Raw genomic sequence first — 24,576 nt, 5'->3', positions numbered from 1 at the left:
AGTTAATGCTTGTGGACAAGTAGAGTAAATTATAAGGTTATGAAAAAATTATGTTTACTTAATGCCTAGATTTACGCAATTTATACAGAGAAATCTATGACTTTATGTATATGCATAAATTGTACGTTAAGACAGCTTTTGGAAATATGTAATTACAAATGTTCCTTCATAATAAAATGAAAATATTTCCGATGTAGATGTCTGCTGAAGAATATGACACAGAGATGGATTACTCTGACTCAGATTGTGGGGATCCAGGTTATGAAGACTATTATAATGTTCAACCATGGGATGGCGAAGGTGATAATGATGTTGAAAATGACCAGAGCCGGAGAGATCCAGAATATGCTGTATATGATTGCTTGAGAATAGAAGAAGTCGAAAGATTACTGAATGAGGACGTAGAGACATTAAGTAATAGTCTCCATATAACGCCATCCTTGGCCAAAGTTTTATTACATGCACACAATTGGGCATTACAAGATATCATTACAAAATATCGTGCCAATGCTTCCAGTTTATTAATCAATTCAAAGATAAGACCATCTTCATTGGATTCACATTCAGGAACAAAGAGTAAAAAGGGTGGAGTGTGTTCAGTTTGTGTTACAATTTCTCCAGCTAAGAAATTTTCTACCTTAACGTGCGGACATTTGTTTTGTAATGACTGTTGGTGCATGCACTTTAAAGTACAAATAACTCAAGGTATTTCCACGGGTAGGTTTCTTAAAAAAGAAAAGATTATACTATATTATATGTTTTGAGAATTAAGCTTAGTCAAATTAATTTCAATTAGGGATAAGCTGCATGGCACAGGATTGTAATGTCTTAGCTCCAGAGGATTTTGTTTTGTCTCTGCTCACAAAACCCAACATGAGGGAGAGGTACCAACAGTTTGCTTTTTGTGATTATGTGAAATCCCATCCACAATTAAGGTTTTGCCCTGGACCCAATTGTCAAATGATTATACGCTCAAAAGAGCAGAGAGCAAAAAGAGTAATGTGTTCGTCGTGTAAAACTGTGTTTTGGTATGCATTCAGTTTTCAAGAGTATTGAGAATATTTCAAGAAAACATTATCGTCTGTTAACTAAAAGCTGCAATATTTTCAGCTTCCGATGTGGCATTGATTACCATGCACCCACTGACTGTAACACTATGAAAAAGTGGCTAACAAAGTGTGCAGATGATTCAGAGACAGCTAATTACATTAGTGCCCACACCAAAGATGTTAGTGTTTATATTTTCCGTACTATTATGATACAATTTATTCGTTACAAATGTATTTTAATTTTCAGTGCCCGATATGTCACATTTGCATAGAAAAAAATGGTGGTTGCAATCATATGCAATGTTATAATTGTAAATATGATTTCTGTTGGATATGTCTTGGAGATTGGAAAGCGCATGGAAGCGAATATTATGTGTGTTCACGATATAAAGGAAACCCTAACATCGCTCACGAGAGCGTTCTTGAACAAGCCAGAGAAGCGCTTAAAAAATATCTTCATTATTATGAGAGAGTAAGTTGACTTTTTATGGTTCAATCTCTCTGTACGGTATAAAGTTTAGTGCAGACGTCATCGATGTTTTTAATTATTTTCACAGTGGGAGAACCATAGTAAATCATTAAAACTGGAAGAACAGACATTGGACGCTATCAAAATGCAAATAAATAAAAAAGTGATGAACTCCAGCGGAACATGGATCGATTGGCAACATTTATTTGCAGCAGCATCGCTTTTAACACGTTGCCGTTATACTTTGCAATACACGTATCCTTATGCATATTATATGGAACCTGGGCCACGTAAAGAATTGGTAAGAATTCATTTTAAACTGTTATCGCTATACCTCGTATAACTGTTTTAATTATACGACGACTTTGTGAAGTTTGAATATCAACAAGCACAATTGGAGGCGGAAATAGAAGATCTTTCATGGAAGATAGAACATGCAGAAACAACAAATCGCGGAGATTTAGAAAATCAAATGGACATTGCTGAAAAACGTCGCGTTACATTATTAAAGGACTTCCTCGAAGTATAAATACTGTAAATTATTCTGCTATGTCACTGCAGTCTCTTTTACAATTATGCTAACTTGTGAGACAGCTATAGTTTAGTTTTTCAGATGAATACATATATATTCCCATAGGTATTACGTTCCATATTATACGTATTAATTAATCGTTCACCGTTCATTGAAACTTCAGGACTGAGCCTGAGATTGTTTTAGAGAGTAGGAAAATGAAAATTATGAGAATCTATTTAAAAACAGATAACTTTAGATTTAAATGTTCTCCTTTGGTTAAACGATGTTTAAATTATCGTTCCTTAATTGACAGTTCTCTTTAATCACAGTAATATTTATCAGAAAAGATTGGAATTCTATAAATCCGATCTTTTAAACATGTGTATATTTGTTATTTATGTAATCATACATAAACCGTAAATTCTATGGATATTTTATTTACATTGAGAACATGCCAATGAGAAAGAACATTTGGGAAAGTATTGACTTATATCGACTGATTGTTAAAATTTGATATGTCCTGTATAATAATTTCCTAGATTAAGAGTATTTCCACGAGTAGTGTAATTTTTTTGAAATTTGTATTTGGAAAACTATTTTTATCAGAGCGCTTATCACATTTTATAAAACGGAATGACTAGGATTATTGATGTTAATCCTAATTATATTTATTTTACATCGAACGAGCATGAAAAATAATTTTGTTTGCCTCATTTGACAAACTCTTTGTTTTCCTCTTAAAATATTGTTATTCTTATTAAGACACATTATTTTAATCTCGAGGATCAATTGTAAAAGAAAAAGGAGAGCAGATAGCCTAATAAATTAATTAGGTACTAATCAACTGGTACCTTCGTCTTGTAAATATTGTGGTATTTTAGAAGAATGTAACATTTTCTATAATTAGAGTTAAGATGCATGCAACGATCAAACACATCCGCTAATAAATATAGTCGCAATCGAAACTTTTTTTCAACTATTTATATACGATACATTAGAATAGGACTTTTTTGGAATGAACAATATATCGTTTAATAACTCCCGTCTAATAAAACTTAACGGCCCTCGGAAAAAAAAAATGCAACAATCGCTATGTTACTAACGGAAAATGATGGTTATTGTAACAACCGTATCTTTTTAAGAGTGAAAATATATAAGATCAGCTATTACAATTGAGGAAAACCGTGTAATAAAATTATATCGAGAAAAAGTAATTACGAATAATGTTAAAAGACTCACCGGCTTCATCTTCAATGTCGAAAGTATTTCTTTTCTGATACCATAAATATCTCTGAGCCAAGAGTTTCTTAGATATGTATATCTTTTAATCTTCGATGTTGATCATTCATGTATCACTTTGTCTTTATTAAGAAGTTATTATACAATTAAATTATCGCGGTATTACCCAGAAATTAGTGATTTTAACGGACAGACCGTAAATAAAAACGATGATAAAATTTTACTTTTCAAAACTTGATTATTTAAATTAACAACATGGCATGTGAAATTTTTCTGATCGTCATATCGCGTAATCCTCATACATATAACAATGTAAGGAAAATGTATACATTAAAGACACATCAATCATATAACATGTTATGTTATTAAAATTTAATTCAACGAATTTTAAATTTGAATCGTTTATAATAGTTATATTTGATCGAAAATATCTTGTTTGAAAATATCTATATCGGGATATTATATACTACTCGTTTTAAGGAAGACCAATTTAAAAATATACTGAGTTACTTCTGATATATGATTACAAAAAAGCAAGTAAATTTATTATCATTGCTATAATAACTCAGATTCTAATTTTGCGTTTATCATCAAATTCGTGCTTTCGCTGTTCAGGAAAAGTTGACCGTTTTCGATCTTCTCGCCTTAACTTTCATCTTCATGTCTGTTTATTTACCCAAGTGGTAGGACACTTTTTTTTTAATTGTAAATATATAAATAATGAAGTAAATACGCATCGTAACTTCTTATCAGACGATAGTTCTGGCGCGAGATCGTCGTATGTTCGATTTTTTAAATTTCAAAATGGCGCGTTCGATTGATTGTTACGGTTAGCAGGTAGATAGTCTGAATCGCAATGCGTGCAGGCGTGCAATCATATATATCGTGCGAAAATATCGGAGTATCGACGGATTAGCGAAAAGAGCGCTACTTCCCTCCGATAGCCAGTAGAGAGAATCGCCCCACACATCGGTGACAGTGTCGACGATCGACAAAGAGAAGGAAAACATTGTTAGAACAGGGTGATATCCTACTGGCTCCGTATGACAGACGGGGCTGTCATATTCTATCAAAGCGTACCTTTATCCCCGAAACCTTCCAAAACATTAGAGCAACAATGGCGATGGGCAAAGGGTTTCGCGTCTACGAAAAGTTAAAGCCGCCTAAACCGCATTCACTTATATTAGAACAACGAAATAAGAAGGAGACTGTTTTATTCGAATCGCAAGCCGTTGCTGTTCTCTGTAAGTATTTCATCATAATTGATAACAATAACAATATCTATTCAAAGGTTTCTGATTCTTAATCTCTCTTCTCGCCCGTTCATCATTTAAAATTTTCGCTCAAAAAATATACTTACTGAACGAAGTTTTCAATTTTTTAACTGATTTTACTTCATTTGATAGTTCTATTTGAAAGGTGTTAAGGAAATTTGAATATCATTTTGCAGCTGCCGAAGAAACCGAAACATTGAAAGGAAAATATACAAAATCGTTAGATGCATATGGATGTTTAGGTGTTTTGCAACTAAACGCTGGTGAAAATAATACTTTATTGTACCTTGTCCTGGTCACCGGCTGTTTTTCAGTCGGCAAAATAGGAGAGTCAGAAGTGTTTAGAATTACTCAGTCACATTTTGTTCCACTTTATTATACTCAGGGAAATGAGGATCGTGTGTCTGAAGTTAGGAAGGTTCTTAACTCTGGTACTTTTTATTTCTCTTGGTCTGCTGGTAGTCAAGAGTCTCTTGATATTACTCTCAGTGCACAGAAGCGATGCAAAGCCACAGCAACTGATAACAGATTTTTCTGGTTAGCGATATATGTATCCCATGATTTTGACCATAGAATAGAAACTATTTAACTTAGGTGTATCTTTCTTTATGCAACAGGAATCGCATGTTACACATACATTTATTGAGGTATGGTGTGGACACATCTCAGTGGTTACTTAAAGCAATGTGTGGCAGTGTGGAAATCAGAACTGTATATGTTGGGCACAGACAAGCTCGTGCTGTTCTCATTTCCAGATTAAGTTGTGAACGCGCAGGCACAAGGTATTTACTGTTTTTAACAATCTAGTATACATTGTTGTTCTGCTTATCATTGCATTGTAACATTGAAACAGTAATTTAGATATATGTATCATATTTTATCAGACCACTTTATAAGAGTAACATGATCCTATAATGATAATTTAAATTGCATTTACTGTTCGAGATAACACATGAATCTATATTTATTGTTTAGGTTTAATGTCAGAGGAACTAATGACGATGGACATGTAGCAAATTTTGTAGAAACAGAGCAAGTGATATATTTAGATCATGAAATAACTTCCTATGTACAAACTAGAGGCTCTGTTCCATTATTCTGGGAACAACCTGGTATTCAAGTTGGTTCTCACAAAGTAAAGATATCTCGTGGCTTTGAGGCTTCCGCACCAGCATTTGATAGGCATTTAAAGATGATAAAAGAAAGATACGGAGAACAAGTAATTGTGAATTTGCTTGGCTCTAGTCTGATCAGTGGCAAAGAAGGAGAAGCGATGTTGAGTCAGTTATTCCAGACTCATCACAATATGTCAGAGCATAAAGATGTGCCTCACATCTTATTCGATTATCATCAAGAATGTAGAGGTGGAAATACCAGAAATCTATCAAAATTAAAAGCTAAAGTAGAAAAATACTTGAAATCATTTTCATTGTTTTATGCTGTCGGCGAAAGCGTTATTCTCGAACAAATTGGCACTATTAGAACAAACTGTCTAGACTGTTTGGACAGAACGAATTGTGTGCAAACATTTTTTGCGCTAGAAACCCTTGGCAAACAGCTTGGATTATTGAAATTACTTGAGAAACAACAAATGGTTTCAAGATTCGAAGAAGTGTTTAGACAGATGTGGGTCAACAATGGTAACGAAGTAAGTAAGATATATGCCGGTACTGGAGCGATTCAGGGAAGCTCGAAATTAATGGATGGTGCGAGATCCGCAGCTAGAACAATACAGAATAACCTATTGGACTCTAGTAAACAAGAAGCTATTGACATCCTGCTATTGGGATCAACATTAAATACAGAATTAGCCGACAGGGCTCGACTGCTTTTACCTTCGAATATGTTACACGCACCACCGAGCGTCCTTAGAGAAATGTGCAAACGGTACAATGAGTATGTAACTACAATGAATCTTAGAGTGAGCGTGGGTACTTACAACGTTAACGGAGGGAAACATTTCCGAAGTGTCGTATACAAAGATGTATCTCTTGCTGACTGGTTGCTGGATGCTCATCAGAGCTCACGATGTAAGTTCTATTTAAATCTACTTTCGTAACGATGGAATAATACCTTACAGATTGAAATTGTATTTTTGTTTTCCAGCTCTTGTATCAGTCGAATACGACAATGTTCCTGTAGATATATTTGCAATAGGATTCGAAGAGATCGTTGATCTAAATGCAAGTAATATAATGGCTGCTAGTACTGATAACGCGAAATCTTGGGCAGAGGAACTGCAGAAAGTACTTTCACGTGATACCGAATATGTTCTGGTCACATATCAACAGTTAGTCGGCGTTTGCCTCTATCTATTCATAAGACCGATACACGCTCCTTATTTAAGAGATGTAGCTGTAGATTGCGTTAAAACTGGATTAGGCGGTGCAACTGGGAACAAAGGAGCTGCAGCTATCAGATGTGTATTGTACTCCACTTCCTTCTGTTTTGTTTGCGCCCACTTTGCTGCTGGGCAAAATCAAGTTAATGAGCGTAATGCTGATTACGCGGAGATCACGCGAAAAATTGCCTTCCCTATGGGAAGAACATTAAATACTCATGATTATGTATTTTGGTGTGGTGATTTCAATTATCGTGTCGATATGGATAAAGATGAAATGAAAGAAATGATCAAAAGAGATGAATTCGATCAAATATTGCAGTACGATCAATTAAAGGTAGATATGATATAGATATTTTCAGTTTCAAGTAGACTACGTAAAAATATATTTAACATTTTTTTGTTTCCTTTCATTTGTCTTAGGTGCAACAAGAGCAAGGAAACGTCTTTAAAAATTTTTTGGAGGGACACATTACCTTTCCTCCCACGTATAAGTACGATGTTTTCTCTGATGATTACGATACGAGCGAGAAGTGTCGACAACCCGCATGGACAGACAGAGTGCTGTGGAAACGTCGTAAACAAGTACCTGATATCGGTCAGTCTCAATTTCTCATGAATTATTCCGTTTTATCAAAACAGTTAATCATTACAGATTCTCCTGCAGATTGGAATCCAGGAAGATTGGTTCATTACGGTAGAGTCGAATTGAAACAAAGTGATCATCGACCGGTGATCGCCATTATTGATATAGATATTCATTGCGTCGAACCCGAGAAACGTGAAGAAGTTTTCAAGGAAGTGATACAAGATTTGGGTCCACCCGATGGCACTATAGTGGTGAAAGCTGAAGAAGAGTCGGACGACGTGGACAGCGTATTCGACGACAACTTCATGATGGCGCTCTTACAAGACTTGTCGCATATTGGCGAAGTGATTCTCGTTAGGTTCGTCGGCGAGACGATATGGGTGACGTTCAGAGACGGACAATGCGCTTTATCTGCAGCAAAGAAAGGCATGACTCAAGTATGCGGCCAAACTTTGAAATTATCCCTTAAGTCGCCGGACTGGGTACAATTAATCGAAAAGGAAATAGATCTCTGCAGCAACACCACGATCCCGCAATTCGTCTCAGATTCTCCGAAGAAGAGCCCTGTTGAAAGATTAGAACAATTAGAAATAGGAGAACGGCCATCTCCGAGTAAGGGTAGTCCGAACGGGGTTCCTCCTCCAAGACCTGCTCCACCAGGTCGACCGGCTCCACCTAAGAGTCCAGTGCAAGATCGAAAGCAAGGACCTCGCGCTGGTGTATTCAGCGTATTGCCTAATCAATTCCAAGCACCACCATCCAGAGAAAATGAAGAAACTGAACAAAGTGAAAGATTGTCGCCAGAATCTGCGATTTATGAAGAAATATTGGATGGATCATCTAGTTACCCTATACCAAACCGTCCACCGCCACCATTACCTCGCACGGATTCCATACAGGAATCGTCCAGTATGCCTCCTAGTTCTATACCTCCTCCATTACCGCAGAGGCAAGCTCCTCCTCCGCCTCAGCATCCGCCACCTAGTTTACCTGCGACTGCAAATGCCCCACCACCGATCCCGGCAAGGACAACCGGCGGACCACCCATTCCAGCTAGAAATCCTCATTAAACGGCGGTGTTAATGTCATTCCGATGTGAGTCGAATCATTTTAGGTATCATTATGTAGTTAATTATTTATAAATATTGATAGAAATTGAAAACAGAATAGCTTGCTTCCTCGTGACGTCGTACAACTGTGTAGTTTGTGAACAAAAATGAATCCCAAGTCTATTCTGTAATTAGATTCAGTTTCTGGGCACCATGAATGACGAGGATGTTATATGCTTCCTATCCTGCACTTTCCTACAATGCAAACAAGTTTGTTGAATACCTCAAAAGTTTGATTATTACAAATAGACTATGTGCAGAGTTTATGAGCGTATACAGTTAAAAGGCTTCTTAAGAATGATCGTTGAAAATTAATAAGATAATTCTGTTAACAAAATCTATGATGTTAAAGATGTTATATAAATATAATTTTGTGAAAAATTTTGCGACTAAATATTTAAATTAAAATTAATCTATATCTACCATCATAGTTTTGTCCTACAACTCCTAATAAAAAAAGTTGTTTTCATGATAGATTGATTTATTTACAATCGAGATTAAAAATTGTTGACTATGTTTGTTTCTTGTTACATTTAATCATATTTTTCTAAAAAAGACAGATAATTAACGAAGAAAAAATCGTGTTTTATGTTTATTACTGGCTGTAACAGTGAGAAAAGTGATAAACACAAATGACAGTATTCTTACGAAAAATACTTTCCACATGAGTATATATTTACGTATAAAATATATACACTCGTTGACCAATCATTGTTCTTTTAAGGTAATAGTATAGATAATAGTTTATAATAGTACATGATAAATAGTAGCAAATCGTATAAAAGTATGGAGCCAGTGAACTTTCAATCCCAAACACTATTGGAGAGAACAGAGGCAGAATATTACTATGTGTATTTATTTTGTAGCGCTTCATGTGTTGTATTGTACATATACATATACATATAAAACTTAAAAAAAAACGAAAGATGAACCATACAGGTAAAATGAGATTCTATATATGTTTATACAACGAAGAAAACATGCTTATTTATTTTGCGAGATTCGAGATAATAAGTACTTGTGCGAGTGTTATTATTTCTAGAATTTTCCTCTTCTCTGAATGTGAAATTTGATGGAAAAGTTACATTTAAAAATGAAAACATACAAGAGTTTCAAATTGAGAGATTATTGAAAATATGAATATAAAATGAAGTCTCGTAATTAAGATAATCATGTATCTGGGAAAGATTGTAAATAGAGATGAATTTAGTAAGAAAAACGCCTTGCAATTGATGTACGTTCTCTAAATGTACCAAATACATATTTGATTCTTCATTTTGGAATTTGTTGATAAACTAACTTTATACTTCACAACACAAAGTACAGGATTTAAAAAAATATCACTTATTTAAAATCTTCTTTTATTTATATCAGCGATATAAGATGGTCGCCTAAATTTGTAACTAGGTCTAGTCATTGTCATTTGTTTGGCAAATAGAGCGAGAATGATAGCTCCCTAAACGTTATTCAGTAATAAGTATAAAGTTTTACAAAATTTGTTTCATCAAAAATTTAACTTGTATAAATATATATATTGTAAACAGAGAATTTGTGTTCGTCATTTATACATTTATAATAAGAGGAATGAATGGTTTCGCAAGCACTGATTGAATATGGTTCCACTCGGTATAAACATACTTTTTTTAGTCCATAAATTATATACAAAAAGATATCACTAAATTAATAGCTAACTAGTTTCTGATTAATATACTAAATACAGTTAGCAGAAACCAATTATTTGTTCGTTCATAAACAGTGTCTATTATAAAAAATTTGCGTTTCACATTCTCGGTTGTTTCAATTAAAAATTTGTACATGAAAGAGAGTATGTCTAAAAGTTGAAAATAATACACACTATTCCACGATACGACATTGTGAAAATTGATAGTACGTCAAAGAAGACATTGCATAATTGGTATACATATTAGTATACTTAATACAATTTTGTTCCTAACATTTCTTTTTTCAGTCTCACATGTACTCTTTGTGTGTTCACACAGATTTATACACCTTTGATGATCTACTCCGTAATTCGATAGAGCGTTTGAAAGTTTAACTCAGCAAACCACAGTTACTCAAATTGTTTTTGATTATAACATCAGTTACAGCATCAAATACAAATTGTATGTTGGATGTATCAGTGGCACATGTGAAATGCGTGTAAATCTGTTTCTGATCCTTTCTTTTGTTTAAATTTTCGAATTTCATTTGAATGTAAGACGCACACTCCTCGTACGTATTAGCGCCCTTGTATTCAGGGAAACAAATAGTTAACGGGCTCCTAGTGATCTTCTCTTCGAAAAGATCCTTCTTATTCAAAAATAAAATGATCGACGTCTCGACGAACCACTTACTATTACAAATGGAATCAAACAACTTCATCGACTCTATCATTCTGTTCATTTCTTCATCCTCCGCGAGAACCAGGTCGTAGCCGCTTAACGCGACGCAAAATATTATGGCGGTGACTCCTTCGAAACAGTGTATCCACTTTTTTCTTTCTGATCTTTGACCACCCACGTCGAACATTCTGACAAAGTAGACGAAATTTTTAGCAAATAATAGTAAAAAATTAAGTGAAAAACTTTCAAAAGGAACTTACTTGAAGTGTAAACTCTTAAATGAAAAATGTGTTTCTACTATTCCCGTCGTTTTCACACGTGTTCTGAGTACATCCTGCTGAGTCGGAATGTAATTAGGTTGCGCTATGCGATCTAAAGCATTAAGGTAGTACGCTGCCGAATCATTGAGCTGGTATTCCCTACTACGTGTGAAACAGAGCTGTACACCGGCGTCCTGCCATAATCGTTTCATTAATAATGCCAATTCCCCAGTTAGCTCACCCTCCTCTGCTGCTGAAGCTAGAGTAAAAAATTGGCGTGCTATATCCTATAAACACAATTAGATCTTGCTAGTATTCATAAAAAGGGCACTATGTCATGAGATATAGAACATTTTCATTAAGAAGCTAATATATTTACTGCTTTATTTGGATCTGCAAAGTCAATTCTAAGTTGTCCCATAGCTCTAATTATTGTCATAAGGCTCTGAACTGTGTTACTGCATACTACAGGCTTATATTGTTCGCATTCCTCTTTACTATAGCCAGTTTCGTGGATTATTTTCATCTGTTTCACTATAGTGGATTTCCCAGATTCTCCAGCTCCTTAAAATGCAAGCGTTTACATGTTTAGTAAATAAGATATACTATCTATTCAAGGAGATATAGTTAAGATATGTTCAATATCGCGCAGTGCTATTTAGTTTTCAATTCCTCACATAGTCGCAGGTGATTGAATAAGATCTAACACGTTATCTCGTGATTCACGCGCGTGATGATTCAAGTTTTCGGAAAATCGTCCGCGCTGTACTTACTTCCGCGGTTGCGCAAATCCGAGAATTGATTAAAAACGCGGCCGGTATGAGAAAATCGTTCAAAATAAAATTCGAACATCGAATATGGAAACAAATGACCAAGTAAACGAGGAAACGAAGATATTTCCACAATGTTCGAGTCCGTTCAGGGCGAAGGATCTACTTTTTTCCTAGGAACAGTCGAGACGTCACGCGTCGTGGAAATATCTTCCACAAGGAGCCGGATACATGAACAAAGAAGCGGACGGGCAACAACCGGACTCGGATTCTCTCGCCGGTTGGACGAAAATACGAAGAAGAAAGAAAAGGAGAAGAAATATTACCGAGCAGCAGGAGCTTGACCTCACTGGCGGCCCGCTCGCCATCGGCTCGGAGATCTTTGTCGATCTTTTTCGATCTCTCCGCAGCCTCTTTCTCGCCGGTGGTGCTCACCGCGCAGCCCATCCTCGCCGATACTTCCTTCTATCCGTCGTACAAAGGACGAGCACCATCCACGGCGTCCCTATCCTATCTTGAAACAGTCGGTTATTCTCCGTGCCGCCCCGCTATGACACTTGTTGCACGGACGTGTGGGAACCGCCCGCACGCGGTTCTGCCTCGTACACGCACTGATCAAACAACACAGTCTTGCACGTACGCGTACGTTCCCCTGTCGATGCACTTATTATCGTTCGATACGTACATATGCGCGATCGTATCCGTTTCTCATGAAACACTCGTTTGCCTCCCGTCAAAAAACGATGACAATGGACCAAAACTGCACGAGACTGCGATTGCCTGCGATACCGGCACGATCGCTTTCAGTCGCTTTGCACCTACATACGACCTACAATTCGTATGTGTGCGTCCCTGCGCTTCAATGCGCACTAGTGTGTAGAACACGGGGAAACGGGGTTGGTTGAAATTCCTCGATCGCGATCAACAACCAATCAATGCGGGGATCACGAATCCGGTACAACCAATGAGAAATGCCACGATGATTTGTACTCGTTCGAATTCTGGGCGCCATCTGATGCACGAAAGCCAGACTCGAAAATCGGTTCGTCCGTTCCGGAAATAAGATCGTCTTATAACTTGTTTCATTCGATGACTACATGGGGAGGGTGCATTGGGGTCTGAGGGCCCCGCAACCACATGAATGATGAAAATACATTTTTGCACACGAACATCGAGTATGCAAGCACATATGCATAATAATTCTTAATATATTTATCAATATAATCAAGTCAAACTGACTTTGATAGGATATTTATTTTATTGATTGTATTACATCATATATCGATAAGAGACACGAAAAGTATCTTATTACAAATAAAAATTAGAAAAAATGCTTGTCTAATCTGTATTAAATGATAATCAAGAAAGATCAAATATTGATGATGTAACATAATGTGTATAATTGATACCGTGAAATGAAAATAAAATGTGCAAGATACTCGTCCTCCCAAGATAAAAAATAAAAGAAATACAAAAAGTAAAGTAATTTAATTTCTTAATTAAAAATTCGAGTTATGTGATTTTTATGTAGCATCGATGATGCAGTATAACGACAATCTTCGTCTTTGTATGGAATTGTTTCATTAAATTCTACGCTTACTTTATTTTGCCCTTTCTTACTTTTATTAGAAAACTGCACATTAATAATAATGGAAATTAAATAAAGACAGGGCAGAGCAGAGAAAGATTAAGAGCGAACAAAGGATAGAAGAATCTACGCAAGGTGTACTGCTTTCTTAACTTTTAGTTTACAAAAAATATAAAATCTTACCTTTTGTATTTATTATACAAATAAAAATTATATCTAATTTGTCTTTTTCCTTGCGCGCACGTAGATTGGAATCACTGAAATACACATTTTCAGCTCATTCTATAAATTGCCAAATAATTCAACTTTCAATTCGTGCGATTTAAATCTAATAATACTTCTTATGTGTTTATATCCATTGTACTTACAATTGTGCTTATGAATGTATACATACATTTAGCCGCGATCCACGATCTCACGTCTTTGGCGATTGATTATAACAGATAACAAATCATTAAGAATCCGCGCGTGACTAATCGCTAACCGATCGATCGCTTTAGAGGATCATGAAATCCTTAAGAATTCTAGTAAGTACGGTCTACAGTTTCAAATCTAACAATAAAGTCCAATTAAATGTTTCAACTTGAATTAAAAGTCATTGTTGCCTACATTAGCTTCTCTTTGGTATCATCGGCAGTATCAGTGCTCAGATTTCGTTGAGCGATAGTCTCGATGAAAAATTAAAACAGACGAAAATCGAACTCGTGAAGCTCTATCTTCGACAGGACCCACCAGGTAAAACAAAAACGAACGAACAAATTGTCACTATTGAATATTCTCGGAGGAAAATGAAAATATCTTAAACACACGTAGCTCAAAGAAAAGTGTACGCAAAATGGGATCCGTCAGGAATCGGTCCTTCGTTGCTAATCCTCAACAAACAACGGCCTTTCATCATAAATGCATTCAACAAGATACTCTTGATAATGAAAGATCGGTTTATAATGTATATCGCTGAAGATTCTTCCTCTAATCGTACATCGTCGCAAGAGATAATTCTAAACGTTAATAATGGTCCGATTAAGTTCATCAGGGTACGAAACTGAAAATCTTGTTTGTTTAAAATTCGCATTCGATATCCAATTATTTCGAATAACGTATCACAGAGTATCGTTTGGAGAAACACGCTCTATCTACTCGTTTGTTACGAGATCGGAACGTGCGAAGTGTACACGGGAACGAATAATTTGCAATTAAAACAACGACAGACTATTCAATTCAAAGGATACCCCATGGATGCTAGTTTCTTCATTCGTGCTAATAGACTTTATCTCGTCGTGGCTGTTAACACTGGTCCATACTATGTACCTTCTTTGTAAGTAAAAATCACAGAAGTAAGCAATTTCTACAGTGGAAATGACGATTAAAATTTTAATAAAATTAACAGTTTTGCAACTGAGACGTGTAATTCCTTGTTATTTGTTATTAGAATTTACCACTGGAGAGGAACGTATATGAGTGTAATAGACGAACCGATGACCATCGGGGCGGTGTCGGTCACCACATTTGAATATAAGCAATCAACGATTATAGTTTTCGCGCAATATGGAATCGGTTCCATGGTATATAAATTTACAGAATCGATCCCTTTGCACAAGATACAGCTTCTGTCCACCTTCAATCCGATCGCGGTTTACCAATATAGTCACACAGGCGTTAATTTCATCTTACTGATAAACGAAATTGGACCGAGTAACTTGTTTTGGTGGGACGGTCAGTCTTCTACTTGCTCTGTCGTACTCATTTGTTTAAACATCTTCAGATTTAAAATTAAAATTCGTTTTTAGGACTTGAGTTTCTAAACTGGCAACAAGTGTCAGAAATACGAATGCCTAGTGTAGTGCACATTGCGAACATTGATGACGACACCTTGTTCTTTGTCGGCCACGGTGTAGGCATATTTTATCATTAAACAATGATCAATGAGCGCTTTAATAAATATTAATTAATATCGTAGGATATTTTGCAATTGTACAAATTTGAAAACGCATCGGATTGCGTTCTGATAAACACTATGCGATTACCTAATGGGAAGAGCTTGATCGACGTACAAACTCGAATCAATGAATCCACGATAATTATAGTATTTATCACCATCGACCCGGATCAAATCTATAGCGTGGAAAAATGGGAATTGATTATCGAAGAACTCCCTTCTGGTTAATTATTCTATTAAAAATAATACACTTGAAATTGAACATCGATGGAAAGAATTTAATTTTTTTTTTAGAGCATTCGTCCAAGGAAAACGATATTTTGTTAAAACAATTTGCAGAACTAGTCGAAACACTGCAACAAAGAAAACTCCTTATAGAACAAGCTGAAGCTTCGTGGCCGCATTTATTACCAGCGAATGAAAATTTAACGATATCGGAACCACTGGTCGTACCTAATTTGAAATTGGATTCAGGGATCGTGGAAAATATCGATATCGTCGTAGATGAAGATATAATAGCCCCTTCTGAACTTGAAAAACGTTTGGAGAAACTTATTTCAGAAGTAGATAACGTTTTGAGAACATCAGAGGAACTTTTAATTTCGACTAAAAATAATTCTTTCACTGGCAATGTTAACGTTACTGGTGACGCGTTCATTAAACAACTGGAGATTGATAAGATTTATGTAAATTATTTGAACGATATCGATATTCGTCCCGACAGCTTACTGAATTTAAATAAAACCCAACAACCATTAGCTGCATTGAAGGATAAGGACGTTATTGTGGAGAATCTCAAAGTAAATTCTATTTGTGGCATTCCGTTTAAATGTAAATTTCATGTTTTTAAATACAAAGATATTTTTGATAGTTATATAAAGAATATATCAATAATATGTATCTACATTTTTCCAGATTGGGCTGTAAAAAATGTTACATCAAAGATAGTGATAGATCCAGGAGAGAATAGAATTGAATTTTCTGATAACATTGTGCGCTTTAATACGAACGTATCATTAACAAATTTGAACATAAAAACGTTAAACGGTATAAATATGAACGAACTCTTTAACGACCTGTTCATTATCAATCGAAATCAGAAAATCAAAGGTAGGTCGAGCAAAATGTAATATGATACAAGTATCGAAAGTTGATAAAATTTTTCAGGGAACGTTACCTATGACAGTACATTACACGTAAGTGACCTTACGGTGAATACGTTGAATGGCAAACCGTGGGATAATTATATGAATAAAGTAACCAATCAGACATTTGACGAATTTCTCATAAAGAAGTTCCTAGTAGAAAATTTGCGCGCAGGTTCGGTAAATGATGTTCCAGTTTCAGAAGCGGCACGAATATCCACCGAAAACGTAATAAAAGGTACAGAAGCATGCACGGCTTGTACAAGCATGCATAATTGAAATTCAATCAATCTTCAAGACACTTGTACAATTTAAATACTTGCACTTTGTCGTATGATTGACGCATGCTTGTCAAACTTGAATTTACGTCTGTAAGCAGCTTAATGCGCGAAATGCATAAAATAATTTTGTTTATTTAAAAATATTCTTCACAGGACATGTGAACATTGCGAAGTTACACGTAAAAAATAAATTCGTAGTCGAATCAGACTTAAAACTATCCGACTATCCGTCGCATCAGTTATATTCCAACGTCGTTATACAGGGTAACATGAAAATAGGTACTCTTGATTTAGACAAATACTCAAAAATCTTTGCGAATGGTCAAGAGATAAGCTTGAAGAACGTTCCTGACAAATTCTGGACGAAATCGACTGACCAAGTGATCGATAACGATGTTGTATTCGAAAATAAATTAGTCATTGATCACTTGGAGACAAAATATTTGAATGGATCTCTCGATGAAGAATTTTTGTACACTACCGCGACGATTATACCGGAGAGTTTTAAGGACCTGCACTTCGAGAACGTTCACGTCGACGGTATGTTTTTCATTCCCGGAGGAGAAAACGATAGTTTCTACGATATCGCTCCGGAATCGGTAACCATCCGCGAGAGATTGCATCTAAAACACCTTCACGGAAACCACTTACTCAACAACGTATACAATGGCTTGTTTGTGGCCGATATTTTAAGTGGAAAGCAGCCGTATATCTTTCCGCATCACGCGAGTTTCTCCGCGATTCAAGCTGAGCAATTAAACGTAGACGAATTCAATTTTCTCTTTTTCAACGGCCAGGATAGGGTCAGTTTCTTTGAAAGCGCGAGGAATTGTAGCCAGAGCGATCATAAAAAGAAATTTATGAAAGCTTCACAGTTCGATGTGACAAATCTTCAAGTTGAGAAGCTCAATGATCTCGATATGAAAAAACTTGCATCGCTGAAGGATTTGGAACCGACCGGCCTAAAAAATTTGGTGATCCATGGTAATCTAACAGTGAATGTCGATTTAAAATTAGATCGGATCGACAATCAATCATCGGCGGCTTATTTGGAAAACATGGCTAAAGAAATTACCATATTTAATCACAAAACGATCAACGAACTAATTGTACAGAACGTGACACTACAGTCTTTGAACGGGCGCGAGCCGAATGAACTTTTCGATAGTTTCCTTTCAAAATCGAGAAAGCAAAATATAACTGGAAGATTTTCTTTTTATAACATAATTGCCGATAATGTTCAAACTGCATGTATCAATGGTCAGGACATCTCTAAACTTATGTGGATCGACGAGCCTTTATTTATAAATGGAAACGTTACATTCGAAGATTTATTCGTCGATGGTGATATTATAACGAATACTTTAAATAATCGTGGCATTAACGAGGTGAAACTTCAATTAAAAAATCTGATCTCTTGTTGTATTAGATTGGTGAACAATTAATTAAGTAATTAACAAATTATTTAATAGTTTGAATATATGAGTAACAGATAAATTATTTGAATGAAAATGTTTAATCAGAATTGCATTTCGACGTCTTCTATTCGTCGTCCATCTAAGACCGTATTTCGGCGGATCTATACAATATAATCGTCCAAACAATGTCATGAATTGGAAGCGTCGATTTATTCTTGAAAAGGACATTTTTATATGAGCCAATCTAATAGTTACATTGAAAATAATTCATTTTTATTAATACCGATTATATCTTATCAACACCTCATCTTATTTCAGTTATACGAGAATATGCGTAATGTGTCAGTGTCAGAAATCGCTGATTTAAGAGTGGATGGGAACGTGTTTTGGGACGTACCATCTACGAGTCGCGATTCCTTAACATATTTATTCGAGAACGCAGTAACTAACGCGACAAATCAAACTATTCAAGGAGAAGTAATCTTCCAAAATGATGTATCAGCATCGACGGTATTTGCACAGTGGAAAGGAATTGAAGATATCCGGGATATAATTTCAGATGCGGTGATCGATGACGGCGACGATATCGAAATAGTTGGAGAAAAGATATTTAAAAACGACATTCATATCGATACTCTGGCTGTAATCGATAATATTGATATTCGCACCGTTAACAATATCGATGTCCTCGCATTTAATCAATCCGTAGCAAGGAAAGATCGGAATGAAACAATAAAAGGACATATAACGTTCCTTAACGAAGTCGTTGTTAATCGAATTTTTGTCGACGATCGAGTTCATAATATTCCTTTAAAGGGAGTGGTTTTGGCAACAGATATACTACCTCCGCAAGTAGTTTTCAAAGATCTTGTCATACTGAAAGACGTGTATTTGAAAAACTTGAATGGTATAAATTTCGATGAATTTTTGAAAAATCGTATTACCATCGATGGAGACCACGATATTTTTGCTGATGTGCAATTTAGCAGTCCTGTTGAAATAATGGGTAAATTATGGTACAAATTATGCCTACAAATGTTTAGCCATAAGTATCAATAATTCGTGTTACTGTTCAATCACAGGAAATGCAAATGTTTCGCAAATTAATGGCATCCATTTATCTGATCTGGTCATAAATGGAACGACAGAGACGCAAATAATATCCGGCTCGAAAATCTTTGAAGAAGATACTGTAGTGTACGGCAATATTCATGCACCATTTATTAATAAGGTAAACATATCATCGGAATACGCCAATGGTGTACGAAACGACGAGGACGCAGAAATTTTTGGAGACTTGGTAAGATTCAAGATTATGTACTTTACTTAACACAATATAATATGTATATGTAAGTACATAAATATATAATAAGCGGCTCATTTTAGCTGTTCGAATCGAAAGTCAAAGTTACCGAAAACATAACAGTTTCCAATACAGTGAACAACATAAATTTGCATACGATTCTTCACGATCTGGAAGATGAAATGCATCGAACTCTCAAAGCGATCAAACAGAATGAGACCAAGATCGAGGAAAGCATAGCTCACTCCACACAGATCAAACAAAGTCTTAGAAATGTATTCTCGTACTTGGAACCGGAAGAAGAACTACAAATTCAAGCGCCTAATGTTAAGAAGGTCGATGTCGTCTATTATGAACAGATCACAAAGCTAAACATGTTTGGAGAAGAACCAGGTCCGCTTTGCGGGCTACCTGACAATTGCTCTTGCCCGACTGAGTTCGTAGTCGAGTTGACTGACAATGACTGTTACATACGAAAAATGAATAGCACAAATATAATTCGAAATTATCACGAACTGCATAGTACATTCGGTGTAAATGTGATATCAAATACGGTATCATACAGTCCTCTGTGTAGCCTAAACAATACCGAGGAGGAATTTACTAAAATTTCATGGATGAAGACTGAAACGATCAATACTGGAGATCACGTGGCAAACGTGAATGAAATATCGATGATTCGTGGCTTCATAAACGATGCAAACGTTTTCATAACACATCATGATACTCGTATGTGAAATGTTCTCTAATTCAACGCTTTGAGTCATAGTAGGAGTCATGGATTCCAGCTCTTTTAAGGATGTATTGGCTATACAGTCAATCCCAAAAGTTTATGTACCTTAGAAAAACGCATTTCCTATAATTAAAAAGAAATCAGACGTCGGAAGAATAATGCTAATAATAAATAGCTACGTGCTAAAAAGTATAGAAGGAAATATCCAATTAAGTATCGACGCTGACGAAAATTTTTTTTTTTTCAAAATTGCGAAAAATGCTTCAAATAAAAGTTGTTTTCCTTTGACAATTTTGACAATTGTAATCTAAAGTTTTTTGGGATCGCTGATTACAAATCTGATATTAGAATTGTTTTGGGGGTTTAATTTCATGAATCTGTCCGTAAAAATTTGTGACTCAAACAGTTAATAAGCTTGTTCAATTTACTTCGTTTTAAGTCTTATAATACAAATACGTGTATTTACTTTAGACGCAGCTTTTATAGTACTGGCAATGTACTATGATCCGTTGCTGAGAACGCATAATACAGGATCCTTGATTTATAAAATCGATTTGGAAAAAAATGTTCTGTCTTTGCATCAAAATCTATCAGCGGACGGTGCTTGGGCCGTTGAAGTTTTCGAAATGAACCATCGTGAAATGTATCTCATTCTAGGTTGTTTCGGCGAATCTCAAAAATCCTTTTTGTACAAATTAGATCCTCTCAACTCGTTGGTAAGCTTCGTAAAGTAAAAATACTCTTGAATACAGATAACAATTGTTTTACAGTTCACAGATGTGAGAAGTTTCGGGGGTAAGACGCGCAATGTAAAAAGTCTGCATCAAGAAAACGATCACTTTGTACTATTAGATGATTTTGATACGAACGCCATGAATATTTTTCATTACGATGAAAAGATTGATAATTTTTATGATTACCAAAGCATCTTTCATGATTCACGGATCAATGGAATTGAGTGCTTCTACGCGGATGGTATACACGATATTTTGATATTATGATAAAATAACGATAACGATTAATACTGATACATATTTATTTTTTATTGTAAATGTTAGAGTTTGGTCGAAGCGATTCTTTTGTCATCGTTACAACGGAGGACGATCAGTTTTACATTTATGAATATATGTTTGCAGAAGTAAGTTTCAACAATGTATAAAATGTTTTATAAAATAACGTTTCAGTTAATGATAAATTATGTTTTAAAAATCAGAAATTCCAACTAAGGGTACATCATCGAATGGACGACCTCCAAACAATGGTACCATTCCATCACATGGGGAACCATTATATTATTACGGGCACAAGCGCAAACACTACGGTACTACGAATCGTAAAACAAGGCCCTCATTAAAATCTTTCGATAATTTTAAATCACTAATTTTTTACGACTGTTAATATTCAATATTTATTTGTGCATGCGCAATAATACATTTATATGTATATGTATATTCTTATTTATTATATTATATATGTACATACATACATATACCTTACTCAAATCTGTATTTGCGGAATAAATTGTTAATACAATTACAGCATTTAATACACCATTATGTGATTTATTAATTCGAGGAAGCACTACGTTTAAACATTGTAATTAATTTTATTTAAGCAGCAAAGACTATTCATAGTATCGAAACGAATTGCGCCAGCGCAATTTTGATGGAAGTTAGTTTGTTCCAGCAAAAAGAAATACGATAAATAAGTCAGATGACATAGAAAGAATAGTATCTTACGTATTTTGTAGTAAATAGATACAAGACTAATTTAAATAGTATTCTTCAAGTTTTGTAACAAATTGTGTGTGATACGAAACGTTTAAAGCTTTCGCTTTTTCACAGAGTGGAAGCCATTGAAATATATACACACACTGAAGATTGAAGTTGCTCCATTGATTGTTACTGCGTGACACCACAGTTGAATTTTCAAGGTATATATTCGACAAACTAAATGCTTATTCATTTTTGTTCGCGAGAAAGTTGGGAACATCGTCACCAATCATCACATCGTCAAAATACTTGGGACTGTCAGTTTCAGTATATCGTTTCACTGTACCAACATACATAATAGTTGGACAACTTCTGAACAATTCGTAGTTTACACAAGACCACATGTAATTTGATTTATTTAATTCAATCACGGTGAACAAATGAGCTACTAATCTAAAATGAATCAGATGTGATCGACGATATTGGACGATATTTAAAGCGCCTTCTTTTATCCGGCATGTTTCTTTGGTTATGTTAATTCATCATGAATTGGCGTAACGAGAAAATTTAACGATCCGTTAACACGATAGTACTAATGATGCTATTTCAGCTGATAGTATTGAAACGATTACTTGTGCACATTCTTTTATCAAATCCTGTTATCTCCTCTTAGGAAAATTATGAATAAATGGAAATCAATTTTGAGGTTATGACACGTATCAGAAATTTTTTGTTATTGAATAGTAAAATCTTGACGTCTGTGTCATTATTACTATGTAACGTGTAAATGTTTTATAATTAATATTATTGTGTTAAACAGAACAGTTCCTTTGAGGCAGTGATGGCTGTCAAGGGGCTGGTTGCAGCAATTGTTCAGTTTTTAACTCAACAATTGGAGGAAGGAGATATTACAGATGAGTCAAGAGAGAGTCTCGAAGTAGCAATACAATGTTTAGAGAGTGCTTACAGTGTGCAAGCATCCAATGCACCAGCAAGTTTTAATTTATACGAGATGTACAAATCGGCTATAGAAAATACAAAGACTCAGTTACCTCCAGAAGCTACTCCAGAAGCCAAGGCTGAAGCTGAGAAATTAAAAAATGAAGGAAACGCTTTAATGAAAGCTGAAAAACATCATGAAGCTCTTGCCAATTATACAAAGTACATATATAGTGAATACAATCCTTGCATAAAAAAGGTATGAACATCTTTTGTATAGATAATAATGGAATATTGTTTGTTTAGGGCAATTTTATTAGATGGTCGCAACGCAGTATATTATTGTAACCGTGCTGCAGCATGTAGTAGAATTGGTAATCATCAACAAGCGATTAAAGATTGTCAGACAGCATTATCCATTGATCCTTCATACAGCAAAGCATATGGGAGATTAGGTTTAGCATATTCTAGTTTGAATAAACATAAAGAGGCTAAGGAAGCTTATCAGAAAGCCTTAGAAATGGAACCCGATAATGATAGTTACAAAAACAATTTACAAGTAGCAGAAGAAAAGTTGGCCCAGCCAAACATGAATAATATAGGACTGGGTGGAGGTGGATTGCCAGGCATGGATGTCAGTTCATTACTGTGCAATCCTGCTTTCATGAACATGGCACGCCAAATGTTGTCTAATCCAGATCTGCAAAATTTGGTTGGAAATTTTATGAGCGCGCAAGTAGAACAGGGAGGACATATGGATACTCTTATAGAAGCGTAAGTTATTAATGTTTTTATATACACTGTTACATGGCTGCATATTGTACTTTTATATTTTTCAGTGGTCAACACTTTGCGAGACAATTACAGACTGCCAATCCTGAGCTGATTGAAACTTTAAGAAGGCAAATGGGAGGAAATACCGAAGATCCAGATCCATCGCAAAAAAATTAATATAACTGATTACCATACTTTATAAAGATTCTACAAAAAATGGAAATAATTAAAATTATTTGAGACATATAATATAGTTATGGGACAGTGTCTATGATTTACTAATATATAAGTATACAGATAAAAATTGTAACAGATTAACTTGCATTATTACATCTTGACATGATATTCATATACATGTATTATAGTAACTTTCCTTCATTATTAAGCAAAACATGCCAGATTGTGTTTTGGATGTGTACTGACAATGTTTCATATGCAAACAATGCATAATGAATATCGAAGCATTGTGAATATTTTGTGAACCTAGAACATACGTTGCTTTCTATGTCACATAAGATGATTTTAAATATACTGTATCTTCAACTGGTTTGTACAATATATTTTTTTTGTTCTGAAAGAATTAATGTATGTACAAGGAAAAATTCCTTTTTTCTTAATATATTTTTCAATTTTATTCATAATAATTGAAAAATATTTTATTTTTAAGTTGATTATGAAAACGAAAAAGCTTAAAACAATAAAAAATACTAAATGTCTGTTGTCTGCTCATAAAATCCCTGTATTTTGTACATTAAAAATACTTTCATGTCGAACATAATACACAACTTATT

General features: G+C 35.0%; 5 protein-coding genes across 10 annotated transcripts; 4 read left to right on the top strand and 1 right to left on the bottom strand.

Moving 5' to 3' along the window:
- Positions 1-6: 6 nt before the first annotated feature.
- ari-2 (E3 ubiquitin-protein ligase ari-2) lies at positions 7-3,494 on the top strand. 2 transcript variants are annotated; one of them, XM_018024417.2, is made up of 7 exons: positions 7-121; positions 198-717; positions 797-1,028; positions 1,111-1,228; positions 1,297-1,521; positions 1,607-1,819; positions 1,892-3,494. In XM_018024417.2, the coding sequence occupies exons 2-7, from the start codon at positions 198-200 to the stop codon at positions 2,045-2,047; spliced, it is 1,464 nt and encodes a 487-aa protein (XP_017879906.1). In that variant the 5' UTR covers positions 7-121; the 3' UTR covers positions 2,048-3,494. The 2 variants fall into 2 exon arrangements, with proteins under 2 accessions (XP_017879906.1, XP_017879915.1); XM_018024426.2 differs by having other exon boundaries at positions 16-36.
- A 569-nt stretch (positions 3,495-4,063) lies between these two features.
- Synj (synaptojanin) lies at positions 4,064-10,132 on the top strand. Of its 3 annotated transcripts, none has more exons than XM_018024905.2 (7): positions 4,064-4,515; positions 4,722-5,082; positions 5,163-5,327; positions 5,521-6,575; positions 6,652-7,223; positions 7,310-7,484; positions 7,554-10,132. In XM_018024905.2, the coding sequence occupies exons 1-7, from the start codon at positions 4,389-4,391 to the stop codon at positions 8,543-8,545; spliced, it is 3,447 nt and encodes a 1,148-aa protein (XP_017880394.1). In that variant the 5' UTR covers positions 4,064-4,388; the 3' UTR covers positions 8,546-10,132. The 3 variants fall into 3 exon arrangements, with proteins under 3 accessions (XP_017880394.1, XP_017880386.1, XP_026669261.1); XM_018024897.2 differs by having other exon boundaries at positions 4,065-4,515; positions 7,542-10,132; XM_026813460.1 differs by lacking the exon at positions 4,064-4,515 and having other exon boundaries at positions 4,722-4,808; positions 4,931-5,082; positions 7,542-10,132.
- Positions 9,929-12,403, bottom strand: Galphai (G protein alpha i subunit). The gene is made up of 4 exons (XM_018024915.2): positions 12,283-12,403; positions 11,566-11,750; positions 11,187-11,473; positions 9,929-11,114 (listed from the first exon to the last, which is right to left on the bottom strand). Exons 1-4 carry the CDS (start codon positions 12,401-12,403, stop codon positions 10,637-10,639), a joined length of 1,071 nt encoding a protein of 356 aa, XP_017880404.1. The 3' UTR covers positions 9,929-10,636.
- A 1,647-nt stretch (positions 12,404-14,050) lies between these two features.
- On the top strand, positions 14,051-21,757 carry LOC108624928 (female sterile (1) M3). The gene is given in 17 exon segments (XM_026813607.1): positions 14,051-14,071; positions 14,159-14,279; positions 14,358-14,578; positions 14,651-14,859; positions 14,974-15,257; positions 15,332-15,435; positions 15,502-15,703; positions 15,775-16,311; positions 16,396-16,590; positions 16,648-16,863; positions 17,060-18,294; positions 18,643-19,330; positions 19,407-19,624; positions 19,711-20,356; positions 20,832-21,335; positions 21,419-21,498; positions 21,574-21,757. Coding segments are annotated over 17 exon segments (5,622 nt in total). The 3' UTR covers positions 21,715-21,757.
- Positions 21,758-22,039: 282 nt separating this feature from the next.
- LOC108624892 (small glutamine-rich tetratricopeptide repeat-containing protein alpha) lies at positions 22,040-24,365 on the top strand. 3 transcript variants are annotated; one of them, XM_018024506.2, is made up of 4 exons: positions 22,040-22,293; positions 22,893-23,233; positions 23,318-23,785; positions 23,851-24,365. In XM_018024506.2, exons 2-4 carry the CDS (start codon positions 22,914-22,916, stop codon positions 23,960-23,962), a joined length of 900 nt encoding a protein of 299 aa, XP_017879995.1. In that variant the 5' UTR covers positions 22,040-22,293; positions 22,893-22,913; the 3' UTR covers positions 23,963-24,365. The 3 variants fall into 3 exon arrangements, with proteins under 3 accessions (XP_017879995.1, XP_017880004.1, XP_017879986.1); XM_018024515.2 differs by lacking the exon at positions 22,040-22,293 and adding an exon at positions 22,314-22,476; XM_018024497.2 differs by lacking the exon at positions 22,040-22,293 and adding an exon at positions 22,484-22,778.
- The last annotated feature ends 211 nt before the right edge of the window (positions 24,366-24,576 follow it).

Source organism: Ceratina calcarata, unplaced genomic scaffold (assembly GCF_001652005.2).
Source record: "Ceratina calcarata isolate Rehan_Ccalc_2016 unplaced genomic scaffold, ASM165200v1 scaffold119, whole genome shotgun sequence".
NCBI lineage: Eukaryota > Metazoa > Arthropoda > Insecta > Hymenoptera > Apidae > Ceratina > Ceratina calcarata.
This window is presented reverse-complemented; position numbering and strand designations above follow the sequence as displayed.

Excerpts from the sequence above, each read along its gene's own strand:
- ari-2 (XM_018024417.2), top strand. The coding sequence starts at position 198 with ATGTCTGCTGAAGAATATGACACAGAGATGGATTACTCTGACTCAGAT. Across the intron at positions 1,029-1,110 it reads TCGTGTAAAACTGTGTTTTG|CTTCCGATGTGGCATTGATT; the intron begins GTATGCATTCAG and ends CAATATTTTCAG. Across the intron at positions 1,522-1,606 it reads ATCTTCATTATTATGAGAGA|TGGGAGAACCATAGTAAATC; the intron begins GTAAGTTGACTT and ends TTATTTTCACAG.
- Synj (XM_018024897.2), top strand. The coding sequence starts at position 4,389 with ATGGCGATGGGCAAAGGGTTTCGCGTCTACGAAAAGTTAAAGCCGCCT. Across the intron at positions 5,083-5,162 it reads ACTGATAACAGATTTTTCTG|GAATCGCATGTTACACATAC; the intron begins GTTAGCGATATA and ends TTTATGCAACAG. Across the intron at positions 6,576-6,651 it reads TGCTCATCAGAGCTCACGAT|CTCTTGTATCAGTCGAATAC; the intron begins GTAAGTTCTATT and ends TTTGTTTTCCAG.
- Galphai (XM_018024915.2), bottom strand. The coding sequence starts at position 12,403 with ATGGGCTGCGCGGTGAGCACCACCGGCGAGAAAGAGGCTGCGGAGAGA. Across the intron at positions 11,474-11,565 it reads TTGCAGATCCAAATAAAGCA|GATATAGCACGCCAATTTTT; the intron begins GTAAATATATTA and ends TTGTGTTTATAG. Across the intron at positions 11,115-11,186 it reads TTTAAGAGTTTACACTTCAA|AATGTTCGACGTGGGTGGTC; the intron begins GTAAGTTCCTTT and ends CTACTTTGTCAG.
- LOC108624892 (XM_018024497.2), top strand. Across the intron at positions 23,234-23,317 it reads GCTCTTGCCAATTATACAAA|GGCAATTTTATTAGATGGTC; the intron begins GTACATATATAG and ends TTGTTTGTTTAG. Across the intron at positions 23,786-23,850 it reads ATGGATACTCTTATAGAAGC|TGGTCAACACTTTGCGAGAC; the intron begins GTAAGTTATTAA and ends TATATTTTTCAG.